Source organism: Meriones unguiculatus, chromosome X, assembly GCF_030254825.1.
Source record: "Meriones unguiculatus strain TT.TT164.6M chromosome X, Bangor_MerUng_6.1, whole genome shotgun sequence".
Classification (NCBI taxonomy): domain Eukaryota; kingdom Metazoa; phylum Chordata; class Mammalia; order Rodentia; family Muridae; genus Meriones; species Meriones unguiculatus.
The window spans coordinates 141,227,752-141,246,714 of record NC_083369.1 but is presented as its reverse complement, the minus strand read 5'-3'; the positions used below and the strand labels follow the sequence as shown (position 1 = coordinate 141,246,714).

At 42.5% G+C, this 18,963-nt stretch overlaps 1 protein-coding gene across 10 annotated transcripts in view; it reads left to right on the top strand.

Moving 5' to 3' along the window:
* The first annotated feature begins 2,875 nt into the window (after window positions 1-2,875).
* Bclaf3 (BCLAF1 and THRAP3 family member 3) overlaps window positions 2,876-18,963 on the top strand; it is a 62,128-nt gene continuing 46,040 nt past the window's right edge. For 5 of the 10 annotated variants that reach the window (XM_060375325.1, XM_060375323.1, XM_060375318.1 and 2 more), the window contains exons 1-2: window positions 2,876-3,023; window positions 18,781-18,857. In XM_060375325.1, the coding sequence (XP_060231308.1) occupies window positions 18,817-18,857 (41 nt within the window). In that variant the 5' untranslated portion in view covers window positions 2,876-3,023; window positions 18,781-18,816. Of the gene's footprint in view, window positions 3,024-4,857; window positions 4,897-17,099; window positions 17,198-18,780; window positions 18,858-18,963 lie in introns of all 10 variants that reach the window. The other 5 variants (XM_060375327.1, XM_060375320.1, XM_060375326.1 and 2 more) reach the window with 3 other exon arrangements.

The following is an 18,963-nucleotide window of genomic DNA, read 5'->3' as shown; positions in this document are numbered from 1 at the left end:
TCAGCTTTCAGCTTTCTCAGAGGTGTGGAAATCTACTAAATAATACGTCTCCTCCTTCTCTCCTTCCTGAAGGGAATGTTCTAATTCAGAGGAGACTGCTCTAGAAACCATGGGTTTATGCTGAATTTATGGGAAGTGGGAGCTCTATGGTCAGTAAAGACTGTGTGTTCAGACTAAGGGAGACATACTATAGCAAGGATGGGGATTGTGACTCCAAATAAATAGGATTTAAAAAAATGCATGATTTTAGAAACAGAGCAGTCAGGTATCTCCTACCTTTTGTCATGACTGTGGAGAGCTGCTTGTTCAGGCTGCTTTGTTATTGAGTTTTCAATAACACCCTGGCCTTCACCTTGAGACAGAGATAAGTAGGATTGTTTTGCCAAGCTCCTTCCTTTTGTTTGTTTGAGGATCACACAGAGAGGTGGTCAAGGTAAACAAGTTTGACTTCTCCATGAACCCATTCATTGTACTGAGGTGCTTTGTTCTGACTCAAGGAAGGAGCTATGGAATAAAACAGAATGTGACAGTTTTTACTGACAGCCCTCTCAAGCTGATCCCTTGTGTCTTGTGTTATTTTGTTTTTAAATCCTCACTCCCCACTCAGGAATTGTTTGACTCTGCCGGTGGGCTCTGGCACATGACATTGGCACATACAAGGTTCACAGGTAAGAACCACATAATTGAGCAACAAAAAAGAACCATTTAGATGCATTTAAACCTATTATACGACGCATGTGGCCTATGGGCTGAAGGTTCAGGCACACCTGACAGATTTTCTAGAGTACATCACCATGAGAATGGGTGAACACTGCAGAAGTAAAGGTTATTTGGTGGCTGGAGAGATGGCTCAGTTGGTAGAATGCTGAGGACCTGAGTTTGATTCCTGGAATCCACTAAACAAACTGGGTGTGGTGGCTGCCAACTTGCCATTCCAGACTGGCAGGAGGATCTCTGGGTCTTGCCAGCTAGCCAACTTAGACTAATTGGTGAGCTCTGGTGTCCTAGTTAGGGTTTCTATGGTTGTGATGAAACACCAGGACCAAAAGTAAGTTGGAAGGAAAGGGTTTATTCGGCTTAGGCTTCCACATCCACATTGCAGTCTTTCGTTGAAAGTCGTCAGGACAGCAACTCAAATGGCAGAAACCTGGAGGCAGAAGCTGATGCAGGGGCCGCTGAGAGATGCTGCTTCTCTGGCTTGCTCCTTATGGCTGGCTCAGCCTGCTTTCTTATAGAACCCAGGACCACCTTCCTGGGGGTAGCACCACCCACAGTGGACTGAGCCCACCCTCATCTATCACTAACTAAGACACTGCTGTACACCGGGTCTTTGAGGTATTTTTCTCAGTTGAGGTTCCCTCCCTTAAGATGACTCTAGCTTGTGTTAAGTTGGTACAAAACTAGCTAGGACATTGGGTTTCCATAAAATTCCTTGTCTCCGAAGAATGAAAAATGAAAGTGATCTGCTCCTGAGTAACCATACACGAGGTTGACCTCTCACCCGAACTGCATACACATGCACGAACTTTTAAGGTCGTTTGGGTTAAAAGAGGCTAAGGAAAAAATGATTCACTCATACAGGCTGGATTCCTTGGGATGATGATTGTAAATGTTACAAAGACGAAAATCAGGATCATGGTGTCAGCGGGTAACAGTAACAGGTGGAGTAGTTGTTTTGACAAGGGAGAAAAATGTGGATTAAAATAGCCCAGTGGGAAAATTTCAAAGGAAGAGGACACATTCCCTTTGGTGATGATGTAGACTGTGTGAGAAAAGAAACTTTGGAAGTAGCCAGGTTAGGAGCATATCTTAGTGGTAGAGTGCTTGCACACTGCCTGCTTGGCCTTAGATTCCATCTGCAGCACAGTCGACAGAGGGTGAGAGATAAGAGTGATAAATAGGAAGGGAAGAGAGATAGCTCTGTTAGGATAGGGACTGCTTTGCAGGGGTCAGGACCTGGGTTGGAGCCCCAGAACTTGTGTAAAACGAGACAGGCATGGTGGCACATGCTTGTAACTCCAGTACTGAGGAGGCAGAGACAGGGAGATCCCTGGGACTTGGAAGCCACCCAGCTTAGCCTACTTAGGAGAGTTTCAGAGCAGTGAGAGACCCTGTCATCCAAAACAAAAGTACTCCTTAAGGAATGACACCTGAGGTTGCCCTCTGACCTTCATACATACAGAGACACACACTCATACATACAGAGAGACAGACAGACAGACACATATACATATGTGCATACAAACAGCGCCCTGTAGGTACAGAAGAGGAGGAAGAAGAGAGTAGAGAAAAAGAAGAAAAAGAAAAGATAAAGAAGAGAGCAGAGAGGGAGGGATTGGTATTTATTGGTACCATTAACCTATTTGAAGAGTTCAGAAGTTTCTGTTTTCCCAGTAGAAGCTTCATTTGAGGTTATGAGGAATGGTTAAAAGTTAGGGGACTGGTTAGAAATTAAGTAGGTGGGAATGGAGGCCAGGGAGACGTGGACTCAGATGAGTTGATTCTGTAATGACTTCGAGGGCCAAGTAAAGTGCTAGAAGTGCTTGGTGGACACCTCTGCCTCTTGGTGTGTGTAGCTGCATACAAGGCAGGAAGACCGAGGGGACTAGAGGACCGCATTCTTTAAATCCAAAGAGCCCAGGACTTGCACCATCCAGTTCATCCCTTCCTTCCAGCCAGATGGTCTCGCCTGTGCTTTAGCGTCTCAGGTAACCGCAGTGAGCTCAGCCAGCAAAGGGCGCTAGAGTGTCTGCTGGAGCAGCCTGGGCGGGGCTCGGAGCCCTAGCTTCTCCTTGAAAGCAAGTTTGGCGCGAGGCAGGCACGATGGGCGGGGATAGGGGGTGGGGCAATACCATTAAGAAAGGAAGTGGTTCCGGGTCTCGTGGACCCGCGGGTGTGGCTGGGTGCTTGTTGGAGCAGGAGGCGGGAGCTGAGCAAGATCGCGAGGCCTGGAGGGACCTGCGGCTTCGGTGGCGTTGGAGGCTTGGCGACAGCGGCGGATATGGCTACGACTTCCATGCAAGGTGATCGGTCCCGGGGGCAAGCGGAGCGAGGAGGCCCGGGCCTGCAAGGGAGGGAGGGTGTGTCCTTCACCCGGGAGAGGCGGTTCTCACGGTGGCGGGAGGGGCGGCAGGGAAGGGGCGGCGGGCAAGCTGAGCTTCTCCGGGCGATAACATCCCTTCTTCCCCTCACGCTGGGCCCGCGCCTTCCCTCTGCCGCCGTCGCCCGCGCGGCACAGGCCCCTGGCGCGCTTGGCCAGCGGGCTTTCCGAGGCTGTCCCACGAGTGCCTTTGCCGAGCCGCCCAGAGTCGCAGCACCTGCCCACCTCCCGAGTCTTTCCCGGCCGAGGCGACGGGCAGGTGGCAGCTCTTGTTCCCCGAGTGGAGTGTCTGCCCTAGGAATCAGGAAGGGGGCGGTACCTCGGGACTGAGCCCTTGCTCCCAGGCCTCCTCAGTCGCTTCGCCCTCGGGACCCAAGCCCAGGCTTTGTCCGTGAGGGACCTCCTGGGAGAACATCGGAGAGTAGTAAAGACGGCAATGAGAAATTTAGTCAACTGTGTCACTGTCAGGACTGTCCTAGGGAAACAGCCCCCTAAATATTTTCCCCTTGGGGGTGATTTTTGAGCTACACCTTGAGTGATTTCTTTTCTGCAACAAATTACAAACTACCAGTAGAAAACAGGGTCTTCTATGCTCCTGGTCAGGCTACCTTTTGAGCAGTTTTTTTTTCTCCCCCCTTTTACAGCCTTGTTGATTAAAGCTAGGACCTTCTCCATGCCAAGCAAGCACTTCACCATAGAGCTATGTACCTTTTGAGACAAGGTCTCCTCACTCAACTCAAGCTGGTGTGCTGGTAGTATAGGCCTGCACCGCCAGGCCTGGCACGATTTAACATTTCTTTCCTAGATGTGAACAGGTCCAAAAAAAAAACTTTAAAAGGCTTTGCTGCAGTTTCATAATGAGCCTTGTTTGTTCACTTCTGTTGGGGTTTTCTTTCTTTTTTTAAGGAGAGTCTTCTAGCTCATGCTGGCTTTGAACTCACAGTGTACCCAAGGATGGTCTCGAACTTCGGATTCTCCTCCCTCTGGCTCCTAAATGCTGGGATTACAGGAGCATGTCCCCCATGCCTATTTTATTCTCCTTCTTTATTGATAGTAGTTCATTAACTCAACTTCCTGAAAAACTAGTTTAGTAAGGCCTTTTCTAAATGAATGAGAGATTTGAAGACATGACTTCATTGAATTATAATATGTCTGATTACCTTGGCCAAATCACTTAACTTTTTAAGAGGTATTTTCTCAGTAATGAACTTTTAAAGTCGTATGAGATATTTATTGAAAGTGCATTCACATACCTTGTCTTATTACAGGCTTTGCTTTCTTGTAAAAAAATAATTCAGAGCATGTAAAGCATCTTGAGGCATAAAAAAATTAAAAAAAAAAAAAAGGAAATTTCTTTGAGCTGGGCAAAATGGCTTAGTTAGTAAAGTGCATATGGTGTAATCATGAGGACTTGGGTTCAGATGAAGCCCTAGCACCTGAATAAAAAGCCAGCCTTGCAGTACTTATTTCTAATCCCAGCTCTCAGAAGGCACAGACAGGAGAGTCCCTGGGGCTTGCTGGCCATCCAGTTAAGCTGAAATGGTGCGCTTCAGCTTGGATGAAAGACCCCTGTCCTAAGAAAATAAGGTAGAGAGCTATTGAGGAAGATGTCTGTCTCTGAGGAAGGTGTCTATCTCTGGTCTCCAAATGGTTGCATACACATTGACATATGGATATAAGTACATACTTATACATCATTAAAAAAAATCCTACCAGGATGTAAAGTGAATAAAAATAAATAATTTTCCCTTTTGCAGCCCAACCTTGCCTCAGGCTCCTGAGTGTTTGGATTACAGGTATGTGCCACCTGTAAATCACCTGTTTGTCGAGGATCACAAGTTGGAGACCACCCTACACACTCTCCTAAGATCCAGTTTCTAGTGGTGCATGCCTTAAGTCACAGCCCTAGGGAGGCAGAGGCAGGAATATCTCTGAGCTCAAGGCTAGCCTGGTCTACAGAGTGAGTTCCAGGAAAGGCAGAGCTACATAGTGAGACCCTGTCTTGAAATAACAACAACGACAACAAAAAAAGCAGAGATCCAGTTTCAGAAACTCTTTTGTGACAACTCTTTTGCCCCAAACCATGCTTTTGTACTCTCAAATTTGAAGTTTAACTTATTCTTCATAGTGTATAAATTTTTTGAGCATAGCTCCCCAGTTCTTTCATTTGTTTTTTGAGACAGGGTCACATTTAGGCCACCTTGAGTCAAATTTGTAATCCTTTGGCCTTGGATTCCTGTGTACTGGGATTGTGGCATATGTTACTATACCTAAATCACTTTTCTTTCTTCCCTTCATTCTTTCCTTGTGACAGGGTCTCACATAGACCAGACTCAATTTGTAGCTGAGCATGACCAGAAAATTATTTTCATTGTTATTTCATAACTAATTCTGCTACTGTTATGAGTCATAATGTAAATATCAGTGTTTTCCGATGGTCTCAGGACTTCTGTGAAAAGGTCAATAGACTTTTAAAGGGGTTGTGACCCACAGGTTGAGAATCATCAGTTTATATGGTTCTGGGGACTGAACCTAGGACTTCATGCATGGCAGGCAAGCACTGTACTAAATTATATTCCCAGGCTCTTTCCGTTGTTGTTTTAAGTGTTTTTAAAAATCTTGTAAATCAACAATGATTTGTAAATGAGCAAATGGTGTTACATGCATGTCAAGGCCAGAGGTTTGGTATCAGGTATCTTCCTTGATTGTTATCTCTTATTTTTTTTACTCTTTCTTTACTATTAGTGGGGGGTATGCATGCATGTGTGCTGGGACACATGTGGAGGTCAGAGGACAACTTTGTGGAGTCAGTTCTCCTTGTCTATCTTTACGTGGATTTGGGGGCTCAAACGCAGTCAGGCTTAAGTGCCAAGTATCTTTATCTGCTGAGCCAGCTCATTGTCCTCTGCCTTGTTTTTGAGACACTCTCTCTCACTGAACCTGGAGTTCATTCATTGTGCTAGATTGGCTGGCCAGCCAATGCCTTTCCAGCCCAGGGATTACAGTTGTGCAGCTGTGCGAGGTTTCATGTAGGTGATCTGAACTTGGGTCTTCTTGCATGGTGAACACTTTGTTGATGCATCTGTTCCTTTGTTGATGCATCAGCCTCATACAGTGACATTTTGACTGGCCACTGTTGTTTTTTAATGCATCTCGTAGAACGTGATGATGTAGTTAGCCTTTGTGTCTATGTGCACACACACATACATATATACCCTTGATAGAGGGTTTTACTCTATAGTGCAGGCTGACTTCAGACTCATTGTGGAGCCCGGGCGGGCCTCAAATTCAGATTGCCTCCAGCCTCAGCCTCCAAAGCGCCAGGATTGTAGGGGTAAGCTTGGCTTTATTGTCAGATTTTTTTTTTTTTAAATAAACATCTCTTGAAGGTGGAGGGATGACTTGGCAGTTAAAGAGCACACATATCTCAGCACACACATGATTGTTCACAAGTATTGAAACTCTAGTTCTAAGGCATCTGACGACCTTTTCTGATTTTAGTGTACACTACATGCACAATATAATGCACACACACACACACACACACACACACACACACACGCAGACCAACACTCATATACATAGAATAAAAAAACAAATCTTTAAAAAGGCCATGCCATTTTTACACATATTTATTGTGTATATCCAGGTTCATGCCATGTGTGAAAGAGACTTGTAGGCCCTTAAAAAAAAAAATCAACAGATGGGTTCTGGGGAATCCAACTTAAGTCCTTGTGCTTGTGTGACAAGAACTTTACCTACCGAGCTATGTCCCCAGCCTGTAGGAACATTAGTAATTTTTTAAGGGGCCTACCTTTGCATTTAACTTCCTTCTAACGTGTTTACTTTTGTATTTATCTTTGTGTGAGACAGGAATTACTTTAACGCATGTAACCAAAGTAAGAGTGATAAGCAACAATGGGATTCCATGTGCACTTATAGCTCTTTCTTACTAAAGAATTGCTGATGAGGTAACATGCTCTCTGTGACCACGAGAATAATCCGTATGCCTGATCTTCTCACTGTTGCTTTCCCCTTTCCTCTGAGCTACTGATCATCCTCTTATTCCTGTGGTCTCTTGCTGCAAAGGCTTTCCTGGGGAAATTTTAATTCATTGCATTTGTAAATACTGAATTTGCATTTAGTGTGGAATATTTTTGCATAATTCATCCATTTTAAGTGTATAGTTCAGTATTTTTGGTATTTTCATACAGTTGTACAAACATTACCATAAGTCTAATTCCAGAACAGTTCTTCACCCAAAAAGCTCTTGTTCGGTGTGATGTTAGATACCCAGAGTCCCAGGACTTGGATGATATAAAGATCCCAGGATTTGGATGATAGAAGGAGGGGGGAATCAGGAATCCAAGGTCGTCATCCTCACCTATATAGTAAGTGTGAGGCCAGTCTTCCTGATGGGAAAACCTGTTTCAAAACAAAACAAAACAAAACAAAACAAAACAAAAAAAAAAACTAAAGGGAAAAAAAAAACATTAAGCCCGTTAGCCATCATTCCATTTCTGTGGGTTTTGCCTATTCTAGATATTTTACATATATGAAAGTATACAGTATGAGATCTTTTGTGAATAACTTCTTTCACTTGACACTCTACTTTTAGGTTCATCCATGTTGAAGCATAACTTGATATTTACTCCACATTTTATGGTTAGAGATTCTACTGTATATGTATGAGATTTTGCTCATTCATTTCTTAATGTGCATTTGACTTGCTTCTACCTTTTGGCTACTATGAGTGCTCCTATGAACACTGTTGCAAAATATTTTGTCGAGTCATATTTTTAGTTATTGTGGTTGCATATATATCCGGAATGGATAATAGTTGGACCATATGGTAACACTGTGTTTGACTTTCGGGGGAGCTGCCAGACTTTTCTAAAGTGGCTTACTGTACCATTTACATTTCCACCAGCAGTGTGTGGGGATGGTATTAGCACTGCATCCCTAAAAACATGTGTTATCATAGAATGTTGTTAGTGTGGCTGGCTTCATTAGCATACAGTGGTATCTGTTATAACTTTGATTTACATTCCCCAATGACTAGTGGTTTTATGTGCTTTTTAGTCAGTTTTATAGTACTTTGGAGACATGTCTATTCATCCCTTTTATCCGTTTAAAAAAGTTTGATTGTTACAGAGTTACATTCTTTTTATATAGGATGACATTAAGTACATTTATAGACAGTCTTGAGTATTCTGTATGCATTTCTTTATAAGATAAATGATTTGTAAAGAAAAAATGTTTATTAATTGGGTTACCTTTTGACTTTTTTTTCTCTTTGTTTTACATTTTTACTTTCTTGGTGGTGTTTGTTTTTTTTTTTTTTTTTTTTTTTTTTTTCCAGAATTTAATAACAAGACTTTAATTACTTGGTTTCTTTTCCTGTGATCGTATTCATATATAAATCTTGACAGGGTAACACAGTTGTTAAAAAAAAAACAAACATAAAAATAACAGCTCTAAACTGGCAAGGAGATGCATGTTTTTAATCCCAGCATTCATGAGGCAGAGGCATGTGAGTCTCTGTGAGTTTGAGGCCAGCCTGGTCTACATAGTGGGTTTCAGGACTACACAAATAGACCTTGCCTGAAATAAACAAAAGTCCGAAACAAACAAAAAGCCAGCTCTACATATTGAACAGATTAGTTAATTCATTTTGCTTTTTCAGTCATCTACCAGACAGCTTTTAGATTAGAATTGGAACATATTTTTAAGAAGTAGTAATGAAGATACCAAGTAGTTTGTAGAAAATAAACTTAACATTTCATACTCTTAACATCACATAAGCCTATTAATAAGAACTTTAACTTAGTACTCAGGACAGAAGTTTGCCTTGGAGTTCTCCTTTATTTAATAGGGAAGCAGGCTCTGAGCTGAGGCCTCTCACTGCTGCCCAAAGTGGTCTGTGCTGTTTCAGTCTGCCCTTTACTTTTTGGTGATGTCTATCGTGGTGACTGAGGTATGTTTCTTGGATGCAACAGAATGTTGGGTCATGTTTACTCATCCGTTCTGTTAGTCTGTGCCTTTTTATTGGAGAGTTGAGTCCATTGATGTTGCGAGAGATTAATGACCACTGACTGTTAGATCCTTTGATTTTGATGTTGGTAGTGTGTTTGTATGCTTGGCTATTTTTAGTTTTACTGTAGTGAGGTTATTTATTGTTGAAATTTGTTTTTGTCGTTGAATATCTTGTTTTCTCCGTCTATGAGGACTGAGAGTTTTGCTGGGTATAGTAGGCTAGGCTGACATCTGTGTTCTCTTAGGGTCTGCATGATATCCGTCCAGGCCCTTCTGCCGTTCATAGTCTCTGTTGAGAAGTCAGGTGTGATTCTGATGGGTTTGCCATTGTATGTTACTTGGCCTTTTTCTCTTGCAGTTTTTAGTATTTTTTTCTTTGTTCTGTATACTTACTGTTTTGATTATTATGTGGCGGGAGGATTTTCTTTTCTGCTCTAATCTATTAGGTGTTCTGTAGGCCACGTGTATGCTTATGGGCCTCTCCTGTAAATTGGGGAAATTTTCTTCTGTGATTATGTTGAAAATAATTTCAGGGCCTTGGAGATGGGAATCTTCTTTTTCCGCTATTCCTGTCATTCTTAGGTTTTGTCTTTTCATGTTGTCCTTGATTTCTTGGATGGTTTGTGTCAGGAATTTTTTAGATTTAACATTTTCTTTGATGGATGCATCAATTTCTTCCATTGTATCTTCTACACCTGAGATTCTTTCTTCCATCTCTTATAATCTGTTGGTTATGCTTACCTCTGTACTTCCTGTTTTCTTCCCTAAGTTCTCCCTCTCCATGATTTCCTCAGTTTGTGTTTTCTTTAATTTTTCCATTTCCATCTTCAGATCTTGAATGGTTTTGTTAATTTCCTTTACCTGTTTGTGTTTTCCTGCTTTTCCTTCAATTCCTTTACCTACTTGTTTGAACTTCCTCTGTTTCTTTTATTTCTTTCAGTGTTTTAAGTATGTCCTCTCTAAAGGCCACAAAATGTTTGGCTGTATCTTCCTGCGTTTCTTTATGGATAGCCGTAATCTCTTTGAATTCATATTTCTGTATTTCATTATGGATTTTATTTGTTTCCTCCACTACATCTTCATGAGCATAGATTTAAGGTCATTTTCCTGAATTTCACTTATGTTGGGTATCCAGGGCTACTTGCCCTGGATAATGGGTTTTGGAGGTGCTTTGGTTTTTGTTGGTTGTGCTTTTACGCTGGCCTCTACTGATCTGGCCGTCTCTGGTGTTGGCTGTTAGTTTCTGGTGCCTGCTGGAATCCTGGGGTGGGGAGAATCCCCTTGGAGGAAGATGGTTGTTCCTGAAGGAGGCCTCCTCAGCTTTTTGGTCCCTGAATAGTCGGTGCTTCTCAAGGAATTGCCACAGCTCACCTCAGGTGTATGGTCCTGTGGGGTAACTGGGCTCCTTGGGAGTCCAGGGGCTCTCCTCTCACCAGAAGTCCCAGAGACAGCTGCCCTGCCTCTGGTTTTCTTGCTCTGAATTTAGTGAGCTGTTGCTGCTCCTACACTGTTTTTGCTGGGTGCAGCCCTCTTGAAGAACTAGGGAGCCCTGCGGTTTGGTTGGTTTCACTAGGGAGACAGGTTGAACTTTGGAGCAGCATCTGGTGCTGATCCCAGGGGTCCCAGGCTTCTGTACTGAGGTTGAGGCTTGTGAACCCAGTACCCAAGAGGAAAACAGTGACTGGTGAACATACCACACGGGCATGTAGCTGGAGGCTAGAGCCCCTGATCTTGTGGGAACCCAGGAACTTTTCTGGGAATTAGCTGTGTGTCCTGATGTTTCCATCTCGACAGGGGTCCACACACAGATCAGTTTGGGATGGTGAGTAGAGCTCAGCCCTGTGGCTCTGTGCTGGCAACTGAACGCCTGCTGGGAGCCCGGGAACTCCTCCAGGGTTTACCTGAGGTCCTTCCCAATTGTTTCCTTTACGGGGGTGGGGGGGTGGGGGGTGGGGGGGATTTCCTCTCAACTGGCGAATCCAGTCTCCAGTGTTTGGGGGCCCACAGTGCTCCCTGGGACAGTGAGTAGTGTGTGTAGGCCTGTGGCTTTGGGCTGGCGACTGAGCTCTTAACAGGGAATCCAGGAACTCTTCTGGAGTTTAGCTGGGTGACCTGAGATCAGACCGGATTGCTTCCCACATCGTGGGGTTTCCTCTCACCCAAGAAACACAATTGCTGGTGTTTTTGTGGGGGGGTGGGGGCAGAGCTCCCTCTGTTGGTCACTGTGCAGTCCCTGCTGTGCTGCTGACCAGACACAGTGTGCTCTCAGCAACACCATCTTGGATCTCTCAAGAAAGGAAATGTAAATAGGAAGAACAATCTTTTTCTGTAAAGGCCAGGTATGTTATACTTTATATGTTACATATGCATCTATTGTTTCCACATCTTTCAACAATAATAATACCTTTTTGTGGTCCTTTTAATACCAGGCTTCGATCTAACAATCTTTGTTAACTGGCCTTCCAGGTTATTATAATGCACACCAAAATTTGAGAGTCATGTGTGGAATTAATTGCTGAGCTTTTGGATATGGGCATGTTCAATATTTTGGGGTACCTCCAAACTGCTTCTAAACTACTTTTACTTAGCTATATTCTGGCAGTGTATGAGGGTTCCTCTTGTGCCATACATTTGCTTACTCTCCAAAATAACAACCTCACTTTTTAAAAATTTAATGGGTAGAAATGATTGGATTTTACTTGCATTTCCCGATTACTAGTTCATCTCATACATGCACACATCTCATACATTACTTGAATTTTGGTTTTGGGATACACTATTTAGAGAGTGCCTATTTAAATTAATAGTGCCATGTAAATAAATAAAATGTGTTGAAATAATTACGGAACAAACCCAGAATCCTCAAGGAGAAAGAAATTTAGAATTATAGTCAAAACAAACAAAAAATGAGGAAGAGCACTAAGGAAAGTTAGGGTCAAACAATTCAGGAAAGCATGGGCAAACTGAACCAAGGCCATTGAAATAGGAGGACCAGCATGCCCTGATTAGGGAAAACAAGGAGTTTGATACAGACTCTTAGGGTAAGTAGAGAAAAAGAGACATCTGAAGTTAAGAAATATTATGTTTGTGTCATATATTTAATTTAGTTATTTAGTTTTTTGAGACAGGGTTTCTCTTTAAAACAGCCCTTACTATCCTGGAATTTAACTTTGTTGACTATGCTGGCTTGTAACTCCCAGAGATCTACTTGCCTCTGCCTTCTGAGTGCTGGGATGAAAGGCATGCACCACCACACCTGGTTTCATTTAATCATTTACTAATAGTGAAGCATTTGGATTAATTTGGCTTGGATTTTGCTTTGCTTTGCTTGTTGTGAATATACATTCTTGATTTTTTTCCCCCCTTTTAAATTATTTCTCTTTAAGACTTGTTTTTATTTTATGTGTATACATGTCTGCATGGATGCCAGAAGGGGGCATCTGTTCCCCTGAAACTGGAGTTATAGCTGGGAATCAAACCAGGGCCTTCTGCAAGACCAGCCAGTAGTCTTAACTGCTGAGTCATCTTGCTGCTGGGGAAGTGGTGCGGGGGCGGTGCTTAAATTATTTACTTGCTGGGCTAAGGCAGAAACGAACAGGTGGATTCTGAGGTCCAGAAACCTGGCTGCCCAATCCCCAGGTCCCAAAAAGGAAACAAGGTAACAAAAGAAGCAGGAAAAAGCATGCAAGCGCAACTGAAGGTTGGAGAAGGTGACTGGCAGACAGGAGAGACGAACAGCCATCACCTCTGTTTCGGAGCCCTTTTTTATTTTTCTTTTCTTCCCTCTTACCCCCGAATTCTTTTCTTTGCGTGGGTTTTTGGAATGGGGTGTGCGTGTGGTGGAGTAGGGCTGAAAAGTCAACCCTCCAGAAAGAAGGGTAAGTCTTGGTTTTGATTTCTTTCCTCCGTTTTCTTCCCTCTTTCACATTTTCTTTCTGTCATTTTTTTTTCCCTCCCAGTTCAGGGCTTTCCCCCTCCCCCTCGGTGGTCACTGTCCCAGGATCTCAGCACTTGGGCGGTAGTGGAGTGATGGTAGCAGGAATGGTGGTAGCCGCTATTTTACAGCAGTGTTTGTGCCTGTGCAGTGGTCTGCGTGGCATTTTTTAGTTGAGTCCAAGTGAGTTTTTTTTTTTTTTTTTTTTTCAGTTCACTTTTCATCCCAATGGTAGACCCCTCCTCTCCTCCTGGTCCCGCCCTCCCCTCCCCTCCTCCCATCTCCCTCTTCCTACTCAGAATAGGGGAGTCCCCACCACCAACCCGCTTTGGGAATCAATCTGGCAGTTTCTCAGAAAATTGGGAGAGTTCTACTTCAGGACCCAGCTACATCACTCCTGAGCATATACCAGAAAGCTGCTCTACCATACTCCAAGTGAGCCCTTAATAGAAGCTGTGCTGCTGCGTGTGCCCCTTCTAACCCTCTCTCACCTATGCTGATGTGAGAAACTTAAGGCTTCTCACTGCAGAGGCGTCACGTACCCCATTCCCCCGACAGTGCGGAGTCCCCCTGCAGTGTTCCCCAAATTAAATTTCACTTGTATTTGAGCTAGGTTAGTACTATCTCCAAGACAAGTGCTTGGCTGGGCACAGGGAACAATAACTAGTTCTATGTTTATTTTAAATTTAATTTTGGTTGTTTGAGAAATGTCTCATTTTGTAGCTTTTGGCTGGCCTTTTTTTTTTAAATTTAATTTTATTTTTTTCTATTAATGAACTGTATAGAACAGGCTGGCCTTGAACTCCAGAGCAATCCTGCCTCTGCCTTCTGAGTGCTGGGATTCAAGGATTTTATTTTATTTTATTTTTCTTTTGTCATTTGATTTTTGAGACTGGTTAGCCCTGACTGGCCTGGAACTCCTTTGTAAACCAGGCTGGCCTCAAACTCACAGAGAAAATGCCTGACCCAACCTCCCAAGTGCTCTGATTAAAGGCCTGCGTGCTGCTGTGTCTGGCCACAATTCCATGTAAGAATTACCGATGTTGAACAAGCTCAGATGAATCCCAGGGGTGGGAAGAATTTTTTTTTTTTTTTTTTGCAAAGTCAGATACAAAGCCAACCCTGAAGTTTTCTCCTCCTCTCTACAAATACTGAGCACCCTGCTATTTAATAATCACGAAGACACTAGGAACAAAGCCGAACAGGATAACAAAGGATCTGTCCTACCTCGTCAAGCACTTCCGATGGCAGTGGTTTTCACATACCGAATAACCTGCATGTTAGACAGTTACAGTATGACTCATGACAGTACCAAAAGTACAGTTAGGAAGTAGCAAGGGAATAATTTTCTGAATGGGGGTCCCCACAACACGAGGAACTGCACGGAAGGGTCACAGCTTTAGGAAGGTTGAGAACCACTGTTTGGTGAGAAAACAGAGAAGACAAACTAAATGTCAGAAAAGAATTAAATAATCCACTTAATGACAAGACCTAGAATAAAATGAAAAAGGTAGTAAAGAAGAATCACTCTGTAAAAGGATGCCTGAGGTTGACCTCTGGTCTTCAAATATGTGCACATACATAGGTTTTTCCAAAGATTATCAACACCAATGTCTGAAAACATTGCTGGTTTTTATACCTGGATTTTCTTTTCATACTGTTGCAGTGATTTTTAACCTTAAGAATTGTAACTTTGAGAAAATCTTATTTTTACATGTCTGGGTGTTTTGGTGAGGTTTGCGTCTGTGTATCACTTGTGTGCAGTGCTGAATAATGAATCCAGAAAAGGAGGCCTGATCCCACAGAACTAGAGTTACAGACAATTGTGAGCAGCCACGTGGGTGTTGGGAGTGTGGGAGTTGCAGCCAGTTCCGCTGAAAGAGCAGACAGTGCTCTTTAATCGCTAAGCTATCTCTCCAGCCCCTGCCCTTGAAAACGTTAACAACCTTGAATTGTTCACGTCCCACGTTGAAATTTATCTTCCGGAAAACTTTCTTCCTTTTTTTTCCAGTTACATTTGTTTAGTTGGATAATACATTGATACTGTCAGGAATCTTTGTCAGCTGGTAGATAGCCCTTTGCACAACCCTCGGTCTCTGAGCTTAAAATACGGAACTTCATTCCACCAATAAGGATTTTTCTTGCAGTACATTCTGCAAGAAAGTTGAACTCCACCCATACCTCTGTCCATTTGTGTCATAAAGTACAGTGCACTTTAGTATATGGTCCAAGTGAGCCAAGTGTTGGAGCAGTTCACTTGATGTCATGGTTCAAGGACTTTTTCTGAGAAAAGCAAGAAGCCAACCACACTCCATATTTACTGCTGTAGCTCTTCTCACCACCAAGTCAGCCGTGTATACACTGAAAGATTCTGACCTGGAGTCACCTCCTTAGAAAGCCTTTTCCAGCTTAAAACTTGGACCTTTGGTGACACTCTGAACCTTTTTTGGTTTAGTCTTTCACTTTTCTTTTTCTGTTTTGGAAAAAAAAAAATACTAGGGTCTTCTGGTTTTGTTCTTTGTTTGTTCCTTTTGTATTTTAACAAAGGACAAAATCCTGTTTACTGTATCAAGTCTTTTTGTTTTTTGCAGCTCTTGTTCTCCTGAGACTCACTCTGTCATCAGGCTAGCCTTGAACTCTGTCTCCGCCTCCCAACAGCTAAGCCTTAAGTTGTATACGACTATGTCTGCTATAAAATCTTTCCTTACCCCTAAATAGGAACATGTACACATGCACATGTGGAGGCCAGTTACTTTACCTTGTTTTTTGTGACTAGGTCTCTCACTTAACTTGGAGACTGTCATTCCAGCTAGACTGGTCAGCAAGCCCCTGGGATCTTTCTGTCTCTTGTCTACAGTGCTGAGATTGCAGACTTGCACAGTCATACCTACCTGGCTTTTATGCAAGTGCTGGAGATTTTGAATAAAAGTTTTCCTGGCTGCTCAGCAAGCATTTTAGCTATTCCTCTCCAGCCTCATTTGTTTTTGAAGTGGTTTCTCACTGGCCTGGACTGTGCCAAGTAGGCTAGTGACCTGCCTGTTTATTTTCTTGGCACTGGGATTACAAACGTATACCCCGAAGCCAACTTCCCAGCCCCTTTCTATGTTTTTTCTGTGCTCTTAACTGTGTTTAGATCTGTTTCTGCCTCTCACTTACCAGTTCCCTCCTATGGTGTTTTCTTTCTAAATTTAACAAAATACTCAGTAATGAAGATCATGAGACAGAACAACACAATCATTTTGCCAGATTACTAAACAGGAGTTAAATATAAATTATATTTATGACATAATGAAACTAAGATTCTTTGTCCACACATTGTTAAACCACATGATTCTTTTTTTTTAAATTTTTATTATTAGTTGCATTTTATTAACTCTGTTTCCCAGCTATATCCCACTCCCTCATTCCCTCTCAATGCCACCCTCCCTCCCTCATCTCCTCCCTGCCCCTTTCCAAGTCCACTGATTGGGGAGGACCTCCTCCCCTTTCATCTGACACTGGTTTATCAGGTGTCTTCAGGACTGGCTGCAAAGACTTCCACCACATGATTCTTATCTGATGCAAGTCTTAGATTTTATTACTGTTAGGGTTTAGATCCTCAGCTGTCTACATAAAAGTCAGGCATAATGATACTTGTTAGGAAAACCAGAAATGGGAGAAAGGGAACCAAGACCTGGATTCTAGCACCTTAATGACCAGTCAGTCTAGCTTCAAAGGTAGAAAGGTGCACTCCAGTGCAATAAGAGACCTTACCGCAGAAAGTGAGAGAGACAGACACCTCAAATCAATCCCCGAGTCATCCCCTCCCAAGAGAAACTTTAAGCGAGCATACTTCCACACACATACACGCAATAATGAAATTGATTTTGAAACCCATGCTGGCAGACAAGATGAAATATCCTCAGTGTTACTCCCCCGTCACTTTACCTCAACAGGTACCTTTATTGGGAGGGAGAGCAGAATGCCTTAGGACACAGTGTAGGATGAGGGGGGGTGTGTTATCAGTCTCTTAAAGCACTATTCTTCTAGGAAACCTCTTGAATTTGTACCCAAGTCATATGTTAAATCATGGGCAGGTCCCTGACCAGAAAGCAGAAGAGTAAAGAAAGCCCTGCAAACCAGAGAAGGTGAGCAGATAGATAAGTGGTGGTGGCGGCGGTAGAGACTGGAAGCCTCAGTATCTCCACTGCAAAAAGGGAGTTGCAGGACAGTCAGACTGGATAGTACAAGCTCTAGATTTCAGCATAAAATGTTCACAGGGGTGGGGTGGGGTTTTCACAGCTGCAGAGGTGTTACCAGACCGGAATCATTTTTTCCTGTTTGTTTGTTTTGTATGTGTGCTGTTTTATTTATTTTTTTTTTTTTTAGTATTGCTTTGATAGTAAAATTAGAACTATGTACATGTCTTAAGAGAAAGTGACCTGAGATTATAAACAAAAACAAATCTGAAAATTGACAAACATACTGGGCATGTTTAATCCCAGCACTTAGGGGGCAGAGGCAAGTTGATCTTTTACAAGTTCAAGGAGAGACAGTGAATTTTAGGACAGCCAGGGCTGTATAGTCAAACCTGGTCTCTAAAAATAATAGAAGGAAACCAGAAAGGGGAAAATCTGAAGGTGAGCCTGAGAGCAAGCCAGTAAGCAGCATTTCTTGCTGTTCCTGCCTTCTGCATTAGTTTCCTTCAGTAACTGTTCTAGTTGTCTCTTACTGTAACCTGTATACTTAAACAGATTGTGCCCTACTCCAAGTTGCTTTTGGTCAGTGTTTTATCACAGCAACAGAGAAGCAAACCACAACATTATTTTCTTTTGTTTTGTTTTGAATTTTGTTTTGAGACGGAGTCTCATGCATACCAGACTAGCCTTGAACATGATATGAAGTATAGGATACCCTTGAACTCCTGATCCTGTCAATTTCAAAATTTTGGAAACATTTTAACAGTATATTTAATCCAGTATACCAAAAATAATCATTTTAACATATGATCAGTAGTAAAATAGATTGATGAAGTACTTTACATCCTTTTGTTTGGGCCAAATCTTTGAAAGCTGCTGTGTGTTTTATATTTATAGCACATCTCAAAATGGTCTAACCATGTCTTTGACCTTTTTTTTTTTTTTGTAAAGCATGGTCTTGTTGTGTAACCCAAGCTGGCCTCAAAACTGGTACGTAGCCCAAGCTGGCTTCAAATTCAGGATTCTATTTGTCTCAGCTTCCCAAGTACTGTGATTATATAATGCACAGTTACGTTTTTACATTTTAAGAGATTGTTTTTTGTTTGTTTTTGTGTTTGTTTTTTCAAGACAGGGTTATTGTCCTGGGTATCTTGGAACTCTGTAGAGCAGGGTGGCCTTGATCTTAACAGAGTCCTCCTGCTTCTGCCTCCCAAGTACTGAGATTAAGGGGATGTGCCACCACTGCCGAGTCTTGTTTTTAATCAAACAGGAGGAATAGACTTGATTCAGATCTCATGTTATAGAACATGTACAGTAGTTCCAAGTGTAGTCCTTTACAGAAAACATTTGCTTATCCTTGATTTAATTCATTTTATTTTGACAGTATGTTAGTAAGGTGGGTATTCTTATCTCTGTTTTGTAGATCAGGAAATATATGCACAGAAGACTCTTTTCTTGGCAACCATCAGGTTTTTAAAGCATACTGCTGTCCTTTTTAAAAACAAACTTCCTAATGCTGTATTTCCTTGCAGTATAAAAAGCGAATCAGGTGGCTCATATGCTGAAGGATGGCACGGTCACGATCCAGATCCCCCAGGTGGAAACAAAGGTGAGGAGTTCCATGCTTCACATAGTTCTTGGCTTTAAAAAATCACCATTAATGCTCAAGGTTCCATTTTAATAAGCTTATTGGACCTGGCTGTTCACAGACAATT